Raw genomic sequence first — 17,356 nt, 5'->3', positions numbered from 1 at the left:
GATCCAAAATCATATCAGATCCCCTCCCCTTTGACAAAGGGGCTCTTATATGGGCGTCCTTGTCAAATCGGGCATAACCGCCACTGGGCGTTTGTCGCAGCCTTTTTCTACCAGGGCTGCGCAGGTAACCGTTGCAGGGTACTACCCAATCGGGTGAGTGACACGTCTCGGGAGGACAGGCATGCCACCATCCGTCGAGAGACGTGGGTGCAGTCTGTTGAATTGGCAAGGACTGCGCCATCGGTCAGGAGACGTGACGCAATCTGACGGGTACGCTCTTGTCAGATAGAAGCTTCCTGAAAGCATCGCATCGCTTAGTCACGAGCTACCCTGTCACGTAGTGAGCTATCCTATCGCGAGCTACTTTGTAGCAAGCCCCTAGGGGTACTTCGAGGTGACCCTTCTCAAGATTGTCTTTGGGGCAGTTTTTCCGCCTGAGTGTTGGAGCGAATTGGTTACCCTAGCTCGCGAGCTGGGATAGTCTTGGAGTATTCCCTTTTCAGTAGCTCGGGGGACCTTGAACTCGCGTTGTAGCGAGCTCCCCCTATAGTGAGCTATGATGTAACGAGCTGTCCTACGGGCTCGTTACTTAGTCGCAATCAGGATGTGGTGCTGAGCTGTTGCTCGTGCTGAGTCAGGTCCATGTGTCATCGTCTCAAGGGGTCGGTTCTAATCCCCCTCCATCACTAACATCACTACCTAGTTTACATGGCTGAGTTCAACTCTAGGAAAACAACAAGCTATGATAAGTCTCAGCAGATTTGCCTTGATCATCTATCATATATGGGAAGCAAGGAATAAGAAACTATTTGAGAATATCAACCCAAATCCTATGCAAGTGGTTAAAGTAGCACTACAATTCCAACTGGAGTACGCAACAAATAGGACCAGAACACTTCATCATATTTACCTCCAAATAATATTCCCTCCTTATTTACTGATGGCTCTTTTGATCTAGATTCAGGTGCTATAGGATGAGGCTTCATCTGAACGATATACCATTGCAGAAGGTGGACTTTCATGGGCTCTCACAAGCTATGATGCTGAAATTCAAGCTTTGTTGAGAGGATTACAAGTGGCTCTTTCTAATGGCATCACACATCTGTTGGTACATACAGATAATGCTTCCTTAGTAGAATTTGCGAAAATAGATCGAATAATGAACTGAATTTAACAGCTACACAGAAGTCATTTGAGACGACTAATAGCCACTTTTGATTATATATTTTGTATATATTTTAAGACAATATAACCAGGCAGTCCATCTTTTTGCTTACTTTTCATGTAAGGGAGAAATCAAGGTGCCTATAACTCCAGACAATCCCCTCATGTAACCTTTTCTTTATGAATATAACCTTCTCTTTTTTTTTCTTAAAAATAAAATACTAAACTGAATCAGATTGGATCAATATATTGTCCATTGACATCCCTATGAGAACGTGAAATATAATCACTCATTACTTAGAATTACAAACCAACACCCAGATATACAATCATAATGTCTAAAAGTTCATTTGCCAACCCAATGCCATTCTCTTCCTTTATCTAGGCTTGGGACATTGGGAAGTCGGACCAGTGTGGTATAAGACAAGCCTACAGTGGCAACATTTGTATATATTTATATCATCATCATCAACATCATTAGAGGTGTAACTGAGTCAGCTGAGTTGATACACTACCCTACTCGAGTTTGACTTGATTCCAACACTTGCTATTCGTGATTTAATTCAAACAATCGAGTGTATATTTCCTACCCGAACTTGAGTTGATGAGATACTCGACATATTCAAGAATTGATTCAACTTGACTGAGTACAGGGACTAGTGGTAAGACTGAAGTGAAGAACGAAAATAAAATGCAAAAGAATCATTTAATATTAAATAACATAATATATTAAGGTTATTAAATAACATCCTGTATTTTGTACTTTGGGTTTAGTATTATTTTAGTCCTCGAACTTCAAAACGTGTCTATTTAGTCTCTATCGTTAAACAGCCATTAAGTGGCATATAAAAAGATACAAATGCTTTTTGAGTGTCATCTAATTTTTTTTTATCAATCATCTATTCTTTCAAGAGTGTGGTGGTTGAAAGACTACTCAATGAAGCTCAAGAACCTGATTCGTCTTTCTAGTCTACAACTCTATATGGTATTCTGCTCCAGTAATTTATCAACCGCCATTCTCAGTTATGTGGGTGGGTATTATGCTTAGTGCAGTGGTTGTGATAGAGAGCTTGGTTTCTGCTTCATTTTCTTGAGGAAGAACATGATGAATAATATTTTATTTCAAAGGGTAATTTTAACATTTTCAAAAGTTTTAAGTTGCACATGTCATCACATGATGAGATAACTGACAAATTGTTATGGCAGAGACTAAATTGGCATGCTTTGAAAGTTTAGGTACTGGATTGGCACGTTTTAAAGTTTGGGGACCAAAGTGACACTAGGCCCAAATTACTTGGTATTAATCTGGAATTTTTCCTTATTATAAATAAAAATGTATTAAAAATCAATATTCTATTAAATACTCAATTAAGTTCATGAGCTACTCAAGCCAGGTATTATAAACTCAGGGTCTATTTGATTCGAAGGAATAGGAGCTTAGAATCGGAATCGGAATGGCCCATTCCCATTCCAAGTGTTTGGTTGATTGGAATGGGAATCCATTCTAGGCGGAATGGGAACCCCTCGTATGGGGGAATGGCCATTCCGGACCCCTCCCAGGGAATGCGATTCCCATTCCGAATTATGAATTTCTTTTTTATTTTTTGGACAAGAATGCCCTCCTCATATCCAGTCGAAGAGAGTTGTTTGTCGAACAGAGAGCCATCTTCCATCGCCGAACAGAAAGCCGAACCAACCTTTGGCAAGGTAAGAGCACTGCTGAACCATTACCCTCCTCCTCCTCCTCCTTCTTCGAAATCAACCACCCACTGATTGAATCTTCTTCTTCCTCTCCTCCTCTTCTTCCTTCTTCCTTCTTTTTTTTTTTTTTTCACTAACTGAAATATGATTTTATGTTTTGCAGATCTGCTCCTACTCTATTTGGGATCGATCTACTTCTTCATTGCTACCATTAACAAGTTTTTTACACCAGATCCAGACAATCAGTGAGTATAGTTCATGTCTGCAAAATATTCATACCAATGGATCTGCTCCTACTTTTTTCTGAGATTCATAGGTGTCCCCATTTCTGCGATTCATAGAAATGAGATGGATCTTGATTATTAAACTTTTTTCTTTGAGAAAAAGATAATGTATAATTTCATTAATTAATATTTGTGTAAAGGGGGAAGAATCCCCTGGTTTTGGCATTTTTTGTATCATGTAGAATTTACAATGGATGAAGAATGTGATTATTAGCTCTCTCCACTTCCTGGAAAAGGACACAATTCTGATTGGGTGTATCAATTCATAGTCAAATTCTTGATTCAACCTCATCTGCTTTTGGCATTTTTTGTATAGCTTTTGTAGCAAGCTAGCTATGTTCTGTACTTTCCAATCATTCAGACTGCTTTAAGTAGGAGTTAAGATTATTATTCTTGTAAGGGAGCTTCATAACAATTCTTGGTTATGCAGCTGGAATTGGTGGATGTTATATTAGTCTAGGAAAAATGTCTTTCAATGGACAAGAATCATACCAGTTATCAAACCTGACTACCAGTAGTTTCTTAGAGACATCTCTTTGTTGATTCTTTCATAGGAAGATTTGTATGCTTTTTAGGCTCCTCCTCAAACTCCACACCCATATGTCATCTGTCATGGGGCTCCATATTTAGCTGCCATAATTTGGCACTATAAGCCTATTTGGGACCCTATGATGTAGTGGACAGAAATGCCATGGAAGGCCAGATATTTACCAGAGGAAGGTAAGCTAGCCCACCGTTTGGCCAACTTATCCACTTATTTCCTCTTCACGGTTTCCACCCTAGATGAAACATGAAAAAGATTGAAAGCCTCAAATGGGATTTTTATGTCTGTTAATTTGGTGATTCCTGCATGAAAATGTTCTACTAGATTTACTTGCTACTTGCTTGCTTATATCTGTACGTAGGATATGAAATATTTTGGTTGATGTAAGTTTGGTTGGTAAATTATTATCTCAACATGTTCCATCTAGTCTGGGGACTGTTGCATTTAGGAGGGAGGGGCAAATTAATGCTGTGATTTTTATCCCTAAATTAATATATTGTAGTGTGGTAGCTGTGTTTTACATAGTCATCATCATCCAAGCCTTATATCCCAACTGTGCCTATTTTTGCTGGAACTCTGTCTTCCGTAGCTAACTTCAGTCTTCAGGTTCCTCAGATCCATCTTCTTAATACAAAAGCCTTTGGATTGTAGAATGGTTCTATTTCATAAATCAAAGTTAATTTTACTTAAGCCTTTTAGCAGGGGAACATATGCCATTGCAGGTAAATGAATATATCAAAGATTCTTCATGAGTTGCAATTAGATTTAAGATCCTAGCATTTTTTATGTATACTAGAGTTCATGATTCACGTATGAAGCTTCTCCTTTATGTTGCTCTAAATTCATTTATAAAGTTGATTTTTTCTTGCGTTGAGATTTGAGAACATCATTAATTAATTCATGGGTGTTGTCAATGTTATCATGTGTATAGGGTTGTTTGTTATGCCATTCAAACTTGAGAGTATATAAGTTTATTCAATATCTTCTCCAAGGCAAATATTTTACATTCTAGGGTGATTCTTGCTCATTGATATTCTGCATTCACGTATTCTATTAACAGATGCCAAAACTGATGAGAGCTATGTGGTATTACATTTTGGATTCTGCAATGAAACCGCTAATAGGGGCTTAATTTGGTGAGTATTATTAAAACAGTGTTGTTGAGCCATAGCAAATCAATATTAGCTGGATGAATCTCAGATATTGTGTGCATTTCTTGATATATGGAAAATCAGGGAGGAATACACTACTTTATCCTTTCAGAGACCTGGTGCAAGGAAGCTCAGTAACTTGGTAGCATATGGAGCCATGTCTTCATCTTTACCAGTTCTTCCCGTCCCTCTGGAAGAGAAGTATCCCAAATTGCCAGATTCCCTATAGGTTTCATTGGAAAGGGAAATAATGGCAAATTCTATGCCTCCACATGCAACTCAATTGGCCTCCAACAGTGGGGTGGTTGGGCACATGTTTTCATCAGCTTCAGGGTTCACAACAGATCTCCATTTCTTTTTCAGCATCCCATGAGAGGCATTATAAAAATGCTCCATTCATTTCTCAGTCATCAAGTGATGGGATATCTTTGCCACTAACACATTCTTCTCATTCAGGAGTATTTCAATCTAGGCCAATGAGTCGTTACCCTAGAGAAATGTAAAACCAGAGCTTTTCTGGTTTGTTTTTCTTGTTTTTCATTCATTGAGGATTCAGATATATATATATATATATATACAGCCATCGAATCTCCTAAGTTTACAGAAACTCAAAATCAAACCTATCTTTCCTATCTCAACTATACAAGATAAGGATTAGAAGAAAACAGAGATTCCTACTCCTAATTCGATCCTAACTTAGCGGAGTCTCCTAATCCCAGAGACTCCTAATTCAATCCTAACACCCCCCCTCAAGTTGGAGTATGCAGATTGTGAATGCCCAACTTGCAGAGAAAATACTCAAATTCTCTGCGACCCAGTGCCTTTGTAAAAATGTCAGCCAGCTGAACGGTAGTCGACACATAAGCAGGACGAATGCAACCATTTTGAATCTCATCACAAACAAAATGGCAATCAACTTCAATATGTTTCGTACGCTCATGAAACACTGGGTTTGCTGCAATATGCAAGGCTGCCTGATTATCACAATATAATCGCATTGGGTTCGAATGCGTCACTCCAAGAGCCAATAACAATCCCTTCAGCCATTTTAATTCACACATGGCCGTGGCCATAGACCGATACGCAGCTTCCGTTGAAGAATGAGACACAGTGTTTTGTTTCTTAGTTTTCTAGGAAATCGGCGATTTCCCAAGTAGAATAAACCACCTAGACAAGGAACATCAGGACAAAGGACAGCTCGCCCAGTCTGAATCACACCATGCATATAACTGCAAGTCACAATCTGAACGCAAGAGAATTCCTTGACCAGGATTTCCTTTCAAGTAGCGCACCACTCGCAATGCAGCCTCCCAATGTCTTTCTTGCGGTTGCTGCATGAATTGGGATAGAACATGCACACAATAAGACAACTCAAGACGAGTTGCTGAGAGGTAAATAAGCCTACCCACCAAGCGCCTGTATCGCTCAGGATCAGATAAGAGAGGCCCATCTGTCAAGGCTAGATTGTGATTCTGCTCCATAGTAAAAGGAGTAGGTTTTGCACCAAGTAATCCAACTTTAGTGATAATATCCAGAGCATACTTTCATTGAGACAGAAAAATTCCTGTTGAGTTTCGGTGATTCTGCTCCATATGGAAGCAGTCACTCAAATATTTCTTGAAGACTTGAATTGCCATACGATCATTACCTGACATGATAATGTCGTCCACATACACGAGGACAAACACATGTACCCTGTCTCGACGAAAGGTGAATAGGGAGTAATCTGAACCTGATTGCTGAAACCCATATGTTTTCAAGGTTGTGGTTAATTTAGCAAACCAACATCTCGGCGCTTGTTTCAAGCCATACAGAGATTTTCACAACCGACACACCATACCTGGTTTATCTGACTGAAAACCAGGAGGCATTTGCATGTAGACTTCCTCATTAAGGTCACCATGCAAGAATGCGTTATGTACGTTCATTTGATGAAGTTCCCAATTTCTAGCTGATGCGACTATAAGAAAGGTACAGACAGTAACCATTTTTGCAACTGGGAAAAAATTTTCATTATAATCAATTCCCTCAACCTACTTGTTTCTAAAGATCACGAGACGGGCTTTGTATCTTTCCATTGTCCCATCATCGTTGTACTTGATTCGATATACCCATTTGCATCCTATGACTCATTTTCTGGATGGCAAAGGCTCTATGGTCCATGTTTGATTATTCTCAAGTGCCTGTATTTCTTTCTGCATTGCATCCCTCCATTTTTCATCTTTTACGGCCTCAACAAAAGAAGTAGATTCAACTCCTGCAGTAATAGCTGCCAAGAAAGCACGATGTCGATAAGAAAAACTGTTACAATTCACATAGTTATCTATGGGATAAGGACTACCTGTAGGATGTGATTGGCCGAGTGAGCTTGCAAAGGGACGCGGAGAGGGACTCAAGCACTGTGTGGTGTGAAGCACATAATCTCTCAACCTTGTGGATTGTTGTTTTTGTTGATGCCCACGCCCCAAATGAAATTCAGAGTGTTGTTGTTGCTCAACATCACTACCCCCCTGACTTCAGAACTGTCTTTGGTTGCATTCTCTGTGGTGGCATCACAAGAATGCATGGGTTCACCAGCATTTGCATTTGGGTCTACGTGGGTTCCTTCTTCTACACGAACTCCTTCAGCGAGTTCACCTCACTGGGTAGTCTCCATCTCACCATTTGCTAGTCCAGGTAAACAAGTGGATGGTACCAACACCTCATCTGTCGCACCTATTCCATAATTAAATTGACATTGAGCTTTGTTCGGCGGTGCATCCTCCTTGTGTGCATACGGGAATTCATGCTCTAAAAAAGTAACATCTCTTGATGCAAAGAACTTGTCGGATTCTAAGTCATACAAGCTCCATCCTTTCTTTCCAAAAGGATACCCAACAAAAATACACTGTTTGCTCCGACTGACAAATTTATCCCCTCCATGTCTATGATTGTGCGCATATGCTAAGCAACCAAAAACTCGCACATTATCATAAGAAGAAGGTTGCCCAAATAGCATTTCATAGGGAGTCTTTCCTTTCAACAGAATGGATGGTGTTCGATTGCTCAAGTAACATGCAGTCAAGACACATTCCCCCCAAAAATCAATAGGCAAGCTAGCTTGAAAGTGCAAGGCTCGGGCAACATTGAGTATGTGGCGGTGCTTACGTTCAACCCTCCCGTTTTGTAGAGAGGTTCCGATACAAGTGGTTTGATGAATAATACCACTTTCAGTAAAATAACTACCCAAGCAGTAACTCAGTCCCACTATCAGTAAGGATCACCTTTACAGGTTTGTTAAATTGCCTTTGAACCATAGCAAAAAAATTTCGAAGAACTCGTCCCACTTCCATCTTATCAACTAGAAGATAGATCCAAACGCCTCTAGAAAAAATCGTCTACTATGGTCAAGAAATAGTGAGCACCACAAGAGGCTGCAATTCTATACGGGCCCCATAAATCACAATGAATTAACTCAAAAATATCGGATGCTTTATTATTACTAGAAACAAATTCTTCTCGACATTGTTTAGCTCGGAAGCATGCATCACAACCCTTAATACTGTCATCATTATTATTCTTAGTGCTAATAAAAGGCAGCAACTTAACAATTCTATAAGAAGGATGCCCTAACCTTTGATGCCAAATATCCCACGTTCTGCTCTTTGTAGTCTTCATTGCTCTTGTTGATGTAATGCTCCAGAAATAATAGAGTCCCTCTCTCTGCTCACCCGCTCCAATCAGCATCCTCATAGTGCGGTCCTGTATCACACAGAATTTATTAGTGAACTGGACAACACAGTTCGATTCCTCAATCAATTGCAAGACAGAAAGTAAATTGCAATTCAAACTAGGCACATATAAAACACTAGTTAGTTTCAGATGATCGTCCAGTGCAACTGTGCCTTCTTTCTTAGCTATTGTCGCTTTCCCGTCTGGTAGCCCGACAGAGCACAGAATGACATTCTTTATGTCTCTCATTGACTCGAGGCTTCCTGTCATATGATGAGAGGCCCCTGTGTCTATTATCCATTCTGACAGTTTTTGCTTACCACTTAGTCGTTGACTCCCCTCTTTCTGTGTGTTCAGAAGGTTGAGTAATTTGTTCCATTGCTCACTACTTAGTCCATTTATCTCAGTCTTGGCTGCATCAATTGATTCTCTTTGAGACGCATTGCCTTGCGCAGAGGCTTTGGCTGTATTGGCCTTGACTTGGCCGCCACGTCCTTTTCCGCCTGCCCCTGCTCCTTGTTTTTGTCCACCACGTCCTCGGCCTGTTCCACGGGCATTATTCTTCGGCCGATCGCCCCACCATTCAGGGTAGCCGATTAGTTGGAAACAAGACTCTGTATCGTGGCCTGCCTTGTTGCAGTGAGTACATACTACGTTCTTGTCTTTGCCTTCGCTTTGCCTCTTCCCTACGTGGGCTGCGAAGGCCACAGTTTCAGTCTTCTCTTCCTTTGCTCTAGTCATGGTTTGAACTTGCTCCTCTTGAATTACTATAGCATAGGCTCGATTCAAACTTGGCAAGGGTTCTGTACTTAGTATATGCGAACACACACCTCCATAGACCGTGTCGTCTAGCCCCATCAAAAATTGATGAAGTTTCTCTTCATCTCGCTTCTTATCCCATGCCTTGCTTATGTTGCAGCTGCACTTTCCACATTGACAAGTGGGATATTGCTCATAATTTCCCAATTCCTCCCAAATCATCTTGAGTTTCCCATAGTAATTCAGAATTGTCATTCCTCTTTGTTTGCAATTTGCCAGCTCGGATTTGAGTTGTTGAACTCGTGGTCCATTACCGACAGAGAATCGCTCCTTTATGTCGTCCCAGAGTGTCTGCGCAATCTAAGTGTACGTTACGGTTGAACGTAAATTAGGTTCTATCGTATTCAGAATCCATGACACAAGCATGGAATTCACCATCCACCAATCTTCCAATTCCACCGAATCGTCCGGAGGTTGCTTCATCGATTCATCGATGAAGCCGAATTTCTTCTTGGCTCGCAACGCCGTTCTTATTGCTCGAACCCATTCATCATAGTTGTTGCCTCTAAGATAGATCTGTGTGATAATGCTGCCTGGATTGTCATTGGTTGATAGAAGGTAGGGCGAGATCACATTCCTTGTCAATTGACCATTGCTCTGTTCTTTTTCTCTGTTTTCGGCCATCGATGGGCTGATGTTGTACTTCACAAGTCTTGACAGAAATTCAAATCCCAAAAAAATAAAAAAGGGAGTTGAGCTTCAGAAATACCTTTAGTCCTTAAAAAAAAAACTGCTCTTCGGATTTGGGATTGCATTGACCGAACTCGCGAGTCAGTCCTTATAAAAGCTGCTCGTCGGATTTGGGATTGCAACCGAATTCGCGAGTCATCCGCAACCAACCTCTTCTGAAGCTTTTGCTCCAAAAAGAAGGTGATCGCTGGTAATAGATCGCTGCCGCTGGAAAGAGATCGCCTACTAGTAATAGATCGCCGCTGCCGCCGTCGGAATGAAACACGACCACTGAAAATGGATCGCCGCCGCTAGAACGATTCCCGCCTCTCAGTGTTCGCACCATTGGTAGCAGATCGCTGGTAATAGATCGTTGCCGCTGGTAAGAGATCGCCTACTGGTAATAGATCGTCACTGCTGCCACCGGAATGAAACACGACCACTGGAAATGGATCGCCGCCGCTGGAACGATTCCTGCCTCTCAGTGTTCGCACCGTTGGTAACAGATCGCTGGTAATAGATCGCTGCCGCTGGAATGAAAGACGACCACTGGTAATGGATCACCACCGCTGGAACGAAAGATGACCACTAGTAATGGATCGCCGCCTCTGGAACGATTCCCGCCTCTCAGTGTTTGCATAGCTGGTAACAGATCACCGCTTCCACCGCCGGTTGCAGTCTTGGTAGGACGAAGGCGAAGATCGAACTCTATGGAAGATGGAGTCTCGAATGGGATCTGGTGTGCAGAGTCTCTCCTTTCCCGGCACCGAATATCATCGCTGCCACCACTGATCTCCAGAGGTCTTGGAACACAGACCTCTCGTGGCTCTGATACCATGTAAAACCGGAGCTTTTCTGGTTTGTTTTTCTTGTTTTTCATTCATTGAGGATTCAGATATATATATATATATATATAGGCATCGAATCTCCTAAGTTTATAGGAACTCAAACTCAAACCTGTCTTTCCTATCTCAACTATACAAGATAAGGATTAGAAGAAAACGGAGACTCCTACTCCTAATTCGATCCTAACTCAGCGGAGTCTCCTAATCCCGGAGACTCCTAATTCAATCCTAACAAGAAAACAGCGATATTGCTTGGTGTGCAGATTGGTTACAGAGTTTCCTTGATTTTCCTGAAAATGTTCCTACCCAGAACAATCAAGTAGAGAGTAGTAACAGTGGTGCCATGCCATTTGATGATAATACAAAACCAAGTGATTGGCAGGAATGGGCAGACCAATTAATCAGGGATGATGACCCTTTGACCTCAAATTGGAATGAGCTTCTTGCTGACAGATACTGAACCAGAGGTTAGTTTTTTTAATTATTTATCCAAAGGTATTGCAGTATGTAGGGTAAAGGTTATAAATCTTCTTTTCCTATCCATTTGTAAAAAGAAAAAGGGGTACTTGTGGAACTCATGTCTGTCCTTTATTTTCTTCTGATTTTATTTAGACAACAACTCATGTTCGATTCCTTTTCTGGTCCTGTCCGCGAACCAAACACACCCTCAAATCTTAAGTCAATTAACTACCTAGGCTATTCGAGTTCAAATAAAACTCAATTATTTGTAAGACGAATTTGAATGTTCAGCAAGTCGAGCTCAAGTAGTTCATGGGTAGTGATTTGCTTACACACCTAACCATTATCATCTTATTTTTATCCCAATTAAACGGGGCTTTAATGGGGGTAGTTACATGAATTTTGTTTTGCCATTTCCTTATGTTTAATACCATGTCTAAATTATGGGCACTTAATTTATATTTATTTGTAAAATATGTAAACACATTATTATTTATAAATACATTATGCATTAATTTATAATTAGTGAAATCATGTGCATTTTGAGTTCATACGTAAGCATTTATATAAATTATTTAGAATTGCATGGATTTTACATCTCTTAAAATTATCTTTACGAAACTCTTAAAAGACATGACGGGAGTCTAAGCAAACTACTTACTATGACACCAACAAGTGGTGGCTCGGTTGGCATGTTAGCTGGGTAGTTCCAATAGAGACATGGTTTTGAAACCAATGATCTCAAATTTTGGCACTCACAAGAATTCAAACGAAAATGTAATACCATAATTCCAAAGCTTCTCGAAAATTTTGGTGGATTACCTCATCCCGTCAAACGAAAATGTAATACCATAATTTCAAAGCTTCTCAAGAACTTTGGTGGACGATCTTATCCCAACAACTGATCTCACCTTATATTATTGACTTGAACGTCAGAATGCCCTGCGACGATCATCGTCATTGTCACCCTTCGGATTCTCTCATCAATCATCATCAACATAAACTCTTCTAAATCACAACGGTCCTCTCTCTCTCTTAGTTTCAGGGATTCGAGTCTCCCACGGGGATGGGGATCGGGGTCGGGGATGGAAAATGTACTCCCCGCCCCGTTGCCATTCCTAGTTGCATATCACCTTGATTCTACCTTCGCCTTATCCAATTGGTAGAATATTATTGAGTCTTTGATTCATACAACATCAAACATCTGTTTGCAGAGATATTAATACAGAGGAGCGAGTGTAGTCAGTGTAGAATGTATACTTGTATAACATTATTCATCTTTTACCAAAAACCGTATTGTTATTTTTTTCTACGCAAAAACCTCCCTTAATTTTTGAGATACTTCTGGTTACCGCCTTTTCAAGGGCACGAACAAACAAGGAGAACATCCGAGATTGTGCGGAAGAAAGCAAACCATGAGCACTTGAGCAGTAGTAATCTAATCTAATAGTAGTATCAGCAAATGCTACTCAAGCCTAATCTCTGTGCGTCGCTACGCTGCGCTCTATGCTCATCTTCCCCTTCACGTACTGTACAGATATGTGCCTTTTCTTCATCTTCTTCTTCCTGCCAATACAAACTATGTTCTGGCCTGCAAAGTTGGAGAGAATGCTCACTGAACGAAAACCGAAAATGGGGATCCAAAGGTCCAGAACCACCACCACCACCATCCATCGAAACCGACCACGACCCAACGGCATCGGCCTCGTCTCTGGCCGAGCTCGGAACCCTTGTTCTCTCCACCGGAGACCCCCTTGCCAAGTCGAAGCTCTCCCATATCGCCTACTCGAGATGGCGCTCTGGGAATCTCCCGCTTGGAGTTTCTACACCGCCCGACCGACCTGCTCGTCCACCTAAACCCTATCTGGTTCGTATTCCCCGTCTTTTCTGTTTCCTCTTTAAATAAATTAATGTATAGGAAGCAAGACAAAAACCTGCTTTAGATTTTCCGTATAGACAATCTTCTTTCTTTCTATGATATTACCAATTTAACTAAAGTAAGAGAACATTTTTTTTTTTGGATAGTGGAGAAATAGATGCATTTGTTTTGAATTTTACTGTTCGCTCATGGACGAATGCAATCACGACATGGCTTATAGGATTATTAGTTTCTTGTTAATGGATTGCTTCTTTTAATTTTATCAACACCTACAATAAAGCATTTGATAATTTCGTTATCTGGGTGTTCACTCAGGTGTCCCCAAAGGAGATTCCCTCTCCCAAGGACTCGGGCTTGCCACTTAATGCTTATATGCTGCACAATCTCGCGCATGTGGAGCTAAATGCCATTGATTTGGCATGGGATACGGTTGTCCGGTTTTCTCGTTATGGTGACGTACTTGGGGAGGGATTTTTTGACGATTTTGCTCATGTTGCCGACGACGAGAGTCGCCATTTTGCTTGGTGTTCGCAGAGGCTGGCTGAGCTTGGATTCAGGTAAGGAAATTTTGTTGTTGTGCCATCCCAATAACACATGCTGGTTTCTTGTTTGTTATACTGATTAACATCGAGTCTATCAATAGTTATGGAGATATGCCTGCTCATAATTTGCTCTGGAGGGAGTGTGAGAAATCATCAGGGAATGTCGCTGCACGTCTGGTAGCCATTCCACTAGTTCAGGTAACCTCATGCGCTAGAATGAAATTCCATCTTGAAAATTGGGATTCATTTGTTTGGGAATTAGAAAGTTTTTATTTAGAGATGTATTTCCTAAACCCTATATATTTAAGAATTATGATCCACAAAGGCACTTGAGAAGTAGAGTTCTGTAAACAAATTCTAAGTTATACTGTGCTTTCTTTTGGTGAAGTTTTGCATTAATTTTCAAGCTCTGCTTGTTTTGATATTAAGGATTGTCTTAGATCCCATGCACTCGAAACTAGAGGTGCAAGTCAGGCACCCGACTTAAAGAATGTACACAGCATTAGACTTGAGCCCTCAGGCCAGAGCATTTGAATTATAGCAAATGTTAAAACTGAGCCCGCCCAAGTTGTGATCGTATTCTAAACTTGAATATATCATATAGCATTAGGCTTTTCTCCACTTAAAGTTCTCAAATGGTTCTCATTCTTTTCATGAACTTCATGTTCCTTCTATGCCTAGAAAAAGTAGTCGACTCTCTACTGACTGTAGTGTCCTCAACTATTAGGTGGCCCTACTTTATGTAAATCTGTAAAGGGCCATTACTTTTTTTTGTAACTAGAAATTTCATTAAAGAGAACAGGGAACAGACAGAATGAACCAACATAAGACAAAACATCACCAACCTGAACTCAAACCACAATCAAGAAACAACAAATACAGACATGGAACACCAAACTACCAACCTACTCCACTCCCTGAGAAACCACAGAGGGATAGGCTGAAACATTTGCGTCCAACAGACCAACAAACCAGCTCGAGGAAGAGTGAAGAAATTCCCCAGACTCACCATAACTGAGGACTGTCCCTGATGATTATCGCAGTTATCTGGGGTCTTGGCATCTGTAGGCTGGATACAGACCTATCCTTTGTCATTACTTTTATTTACACCAAGTTGCTGTTCTTAGACTAAAACCTGTGTTCTCATAATTGTCAGCCCGAAATTTTACCAATGCATCGAGCAGAGGTCCCTTACTTTATGTAAATCTGTAAATCACTAAAATTACCTTGGCTCAAAATCCTTCATTCTTTGTTTTATTGGTGTGTATTCTGTAGGTTCCACAATTCTTTCCATGCTGATTTCTGACTTACTAAAGGAATTCGGACTGGTGCAATACACCCTCATAACTTTATGCTTTCTAAAGTCCAATGTGTCTTCCTTTCCATACCAATCAAGAACAAGTACATACTTTTGTTCTTTTCTATTTGTTTTGATATCCTTGTTCTTCCTTGATCATTATCATCCCTATGTTCTCATGGAATTAACTTCCTAGAAACAAATTTCTTCAGGATGTCAGTAGAGATCTAATATGGTATGACCTTTCAACCAGAGTCCCAAACAAGGCTTAAAATAGAAGAAGAGAATTTGTCCATCTTGAGAAGACAAATTAACTAAATTTGTTGTGATTTGCAGCATTTGCTTAATTGGCAATACCTAATGCAGTTGAGTTACACTCCTTTTAGTGATTTTATGGTTTTCTTTCAGCTTATGTCTAACTCTAAACTGGATAGCTTTATAATGTCGTATCATTTTTAGGAGGCTAGAGGGCTTGATGCTGGGCCTCGTCTTGTGCAAAAGTTGGTAGGTTTTGGAGATAATAGGACATCAAAAATTGTGGCCAGGATTGCTGATGAGGAAGTTGCACACGTGGCAGTTGGTGTGTTCTGGTTCATCTCAGTCTGCCAGAAAATGGGTTGCACACCTTGCACCACTTTTAAAGGTTTACCTTCACTCCTTCAAATTACTGTAAATCCCCTACGACAAATTCCTATATGCAGGTTGTTGATTGTATACAGTTTACACCTTTGTCCTCTAGAGTTAATAAAGGAGTATAATGTGGAATTGAAGGGCCCCTTCAATTATTCTGCTCGAGATGAAGCTGGAATTCCTCGTAACTGGTAAGAAAAGTTAATTTGTGATTGGAGTAGATAATGCAGGTCAGCTAATCTAACTTGGGTAATTATATGTACCTTCTAGGTATGATGGATCATCTGCAGAAAATCATGACGAGAATGAACAGCTTTCTGAGGTATGCTACCAAGGGAAACTAGAATTTTCTATAGGATTGTTGTGATGCTAAATTGCAGGGTTTCATTTCTCAGGACAAGAGTTTGAGACCTTTGTTGTGGCAGGTCTATGAGAGGCTTGCTTGCATCATCTCTATGGAGAAAGAGAACTCCAATTTGAATGGTGACCCATGAAGAATTTCTGGCTTACCTGAAGATACACATAAGATCCGTCTTCCTGCAAATAAAGTGATTTGGATTTTGGAATGAATTTTCCAGCTTGATTGTATGGTGTAAATCTGGGTTTTATGTGCGGCTCTGCTGGCACCAGAACTAATCTGGAGATCTACCATTCCCTGCTGGAGTGCTGATATTATTAGTTCATTGATAACCTATGAAACCAAGAGCACTGGTCTAAGTTCCGTTCTCATGTAACCGAGAACTATAGCTGTGTTGGTCTGTTATATAGGTGACCACTGTTCTGGATGAATAGTGCCTTTTTTAGCAGTTGTGCTTGTGGTCCACCAATCATTATGCAGAGATTTTTTTTTTTTTTTTTTGTTAATGAAATGAAAGGATCCACTAGAAACATCAAGGATACAAAAGGAGCCCCCTTTTACAGAAAGGAGAAGATGACCTTGGGGGGTAAGTTCAGACAAAAAGGATGAGTTCTATTTACATTTGCCCTCTTAGCTAGATTATAGGCATTAGTAACATCATTCCTACAAACATAGAGCAGATTTATGTCATCAAAAAAAGAAGATACTTGATATGGTCCAGAAGTGTATCCATTCCATCTAATGTTTTTGTGGTTCCTTCCCTTTATCTTCATCAAAATATCTTTAGCATCAGAGATTAGAGTGGTTTTATGAATCCCCAAGAGAGAGAGTTCAGCTTCTGAGGCATCACTTGCATGGCATTGTTGTCCTTCTGCAATGCAAACATTATGAGTATAAGATAAAAGATAAAGCCCTGTAGAAGCTGTGTGGGTGTTAGTGTTCCAAGAGCCATTCACTACAGCTAGTGAGTGAGAAGTGAAGGAGAATCAATAATCAGAGAGAGAATCAGTAGTACTGAGAAAGACCCAGCTCGAGGAACATATCCATTGGCTCTTAAAGTTACTAAAAGAGGATCTGGTCTTATGCAGAGGTTTGTAACTTTACCATCTCATCTTGTTATAATTTCTACCAATAGATAATTGGACGTGAAAACTTCTGCCCCTCTCTCATACTGACTTACTGAGGGCTGGTCAAATTGGTATCTTTAGTTTTTCTTTTGTTAGTTTGCAACTTATGCATTATTTCTTCCAACTAACCTATGCCCTATTCCTTTTCTCCCTTCCCCACCTAGGAATTTTCTTTG

The 17,356-nt window shown here is 40.4% G+C and overlaps 2 protein-coding genes across 3 annotated transcripts; one reads left to right on the top strand and one right to left on the bottom strand.

The window, feature by feature from the left end:
- Nucleotides 1–6,973: 6,973 nt before the first annotated feature.
- Nucleotides 6,974–9,998, bottom strand: LOC148802978 (uncharacterized). Its single transcript, XM_088886741.1, has 4 exons — nucleotides 9,750–9,998; nucleotides 8,555–9,665; nucleotides 7,506–7,787; nucleotides 6,974–7,113 (listed from the first exon to the last, which is right to left on the bottom strand). Exons 1-4 carry the CDS (start codon nucleotides 9,996–9,998, stop codon nucleotides 6,974–6,976), a joined length of 1,782 nt encoding a protein of 593 aa, XP_088742867.1.
- A 2,601-nt stretch (nucleotides 9,999–12,599) lies between these two features.
- LOC104612116 (diiron containing four-helix bundle family ferritin protein, putative (Protein of unknown function DUF455)) lies at nucleotides 12,600–16,527 on the top strand. Of its 2 annotated transcripts, none has more exons than XM_088896551.1 (7): nucleotides 12,600–13,214; nucleotides 13,542–13,783; nucleotides 13,870–13,966; nucleotides 15,567–15,708; nucleotides 15,805–15,886; nucleotides 15,966–16,017; nucleotides 16,121–16,527. In XM_088896551.1, exons 1-7 carry the CDS (start codon nucleotides 12,810–12,812, stop codon nucleotides 16,187–16,189), a joined length of 1,089 nt encoding a protein of 362 aa, XP_088752677.1. In that variant the 5' UTR covers nucleotides 12,600–12,809; the 3' UTR covers nucleotides 16,190–16,527. The 2 variants fall into 2 exon arrangements, with proteins under 2 accessions (XP_088752677.1, XP_010277735.1); XM_010279433.3 differs by having other exon boundaries at nucleotides 15,525–15,708.
- The last annotated feature ends 829 nt before the right edge of the window (nucleotides 16,528–17,356 follow it).

This window comes from Nelumbo nucifera, chromosome 1 (assembly GCF_055504915.1).
Source record: "Nelumbo nucifera cultivar China Antique chromosome 1, China Antique-T2T, whole genome shotgun sequence".
NCBI lineage: Eukaryota > Viridiplantae > Streptophyta > Magnoliopsida > Proteales > Nelumbonaceae > Nelumbo > Nelumbo nucifera.
The sequence above is the reverse complement of the archived record's forward strand: the minus strand, read 5'-3'. Positions and strand labels throughout refer to the sequence as shown.

Bases quoted from the DNA above. Each gene is read 5' to 3' on its own strand.
- LOC148802978 (XM_088886741.1), bottom strand. From the start codon at position 9,998: ATGGCCGAAAACAGAGAAAAAGAACAGAGCAATGGTCAATTGACAAGG. The intron at 7,788-8,554 runs GTGAGCAGAGAG...TTGGTTGCTTAG, and splicing joins GAGGATGCTGATTGGAGCGG to CATATGCGCACAATCATAGA. The intron at 7,114-7,505 runs GTGAGATGGAGA...CTTTCTTGGCAG, and splicing joins TTTACCTGGACTAGCAAATG to CTATTACTGCAGGAGTTGAA.
- LOC104612116 (XM_010279433.3), top strand. From the start codon at position 12,810: ATGCTACTCAAGCCTAATCTCTGTGCGTCGCTACGCTGCGCTCTATGC. The intron at 13,784-13,869 runs GTAAGGAAATTT...GTCTATCAATAG, and splicing joins CTGGCTGAGCTTGGATTCAG to TTATGGAGATATGCCTGCTC. The intron at 15,887-15,965 runs GTAAGAAAAGTT...TGTACCTTCTAG, and splicing joins GCTGGAATTCCTCGTAACTG to GTATGATGGATCATCTGCAG.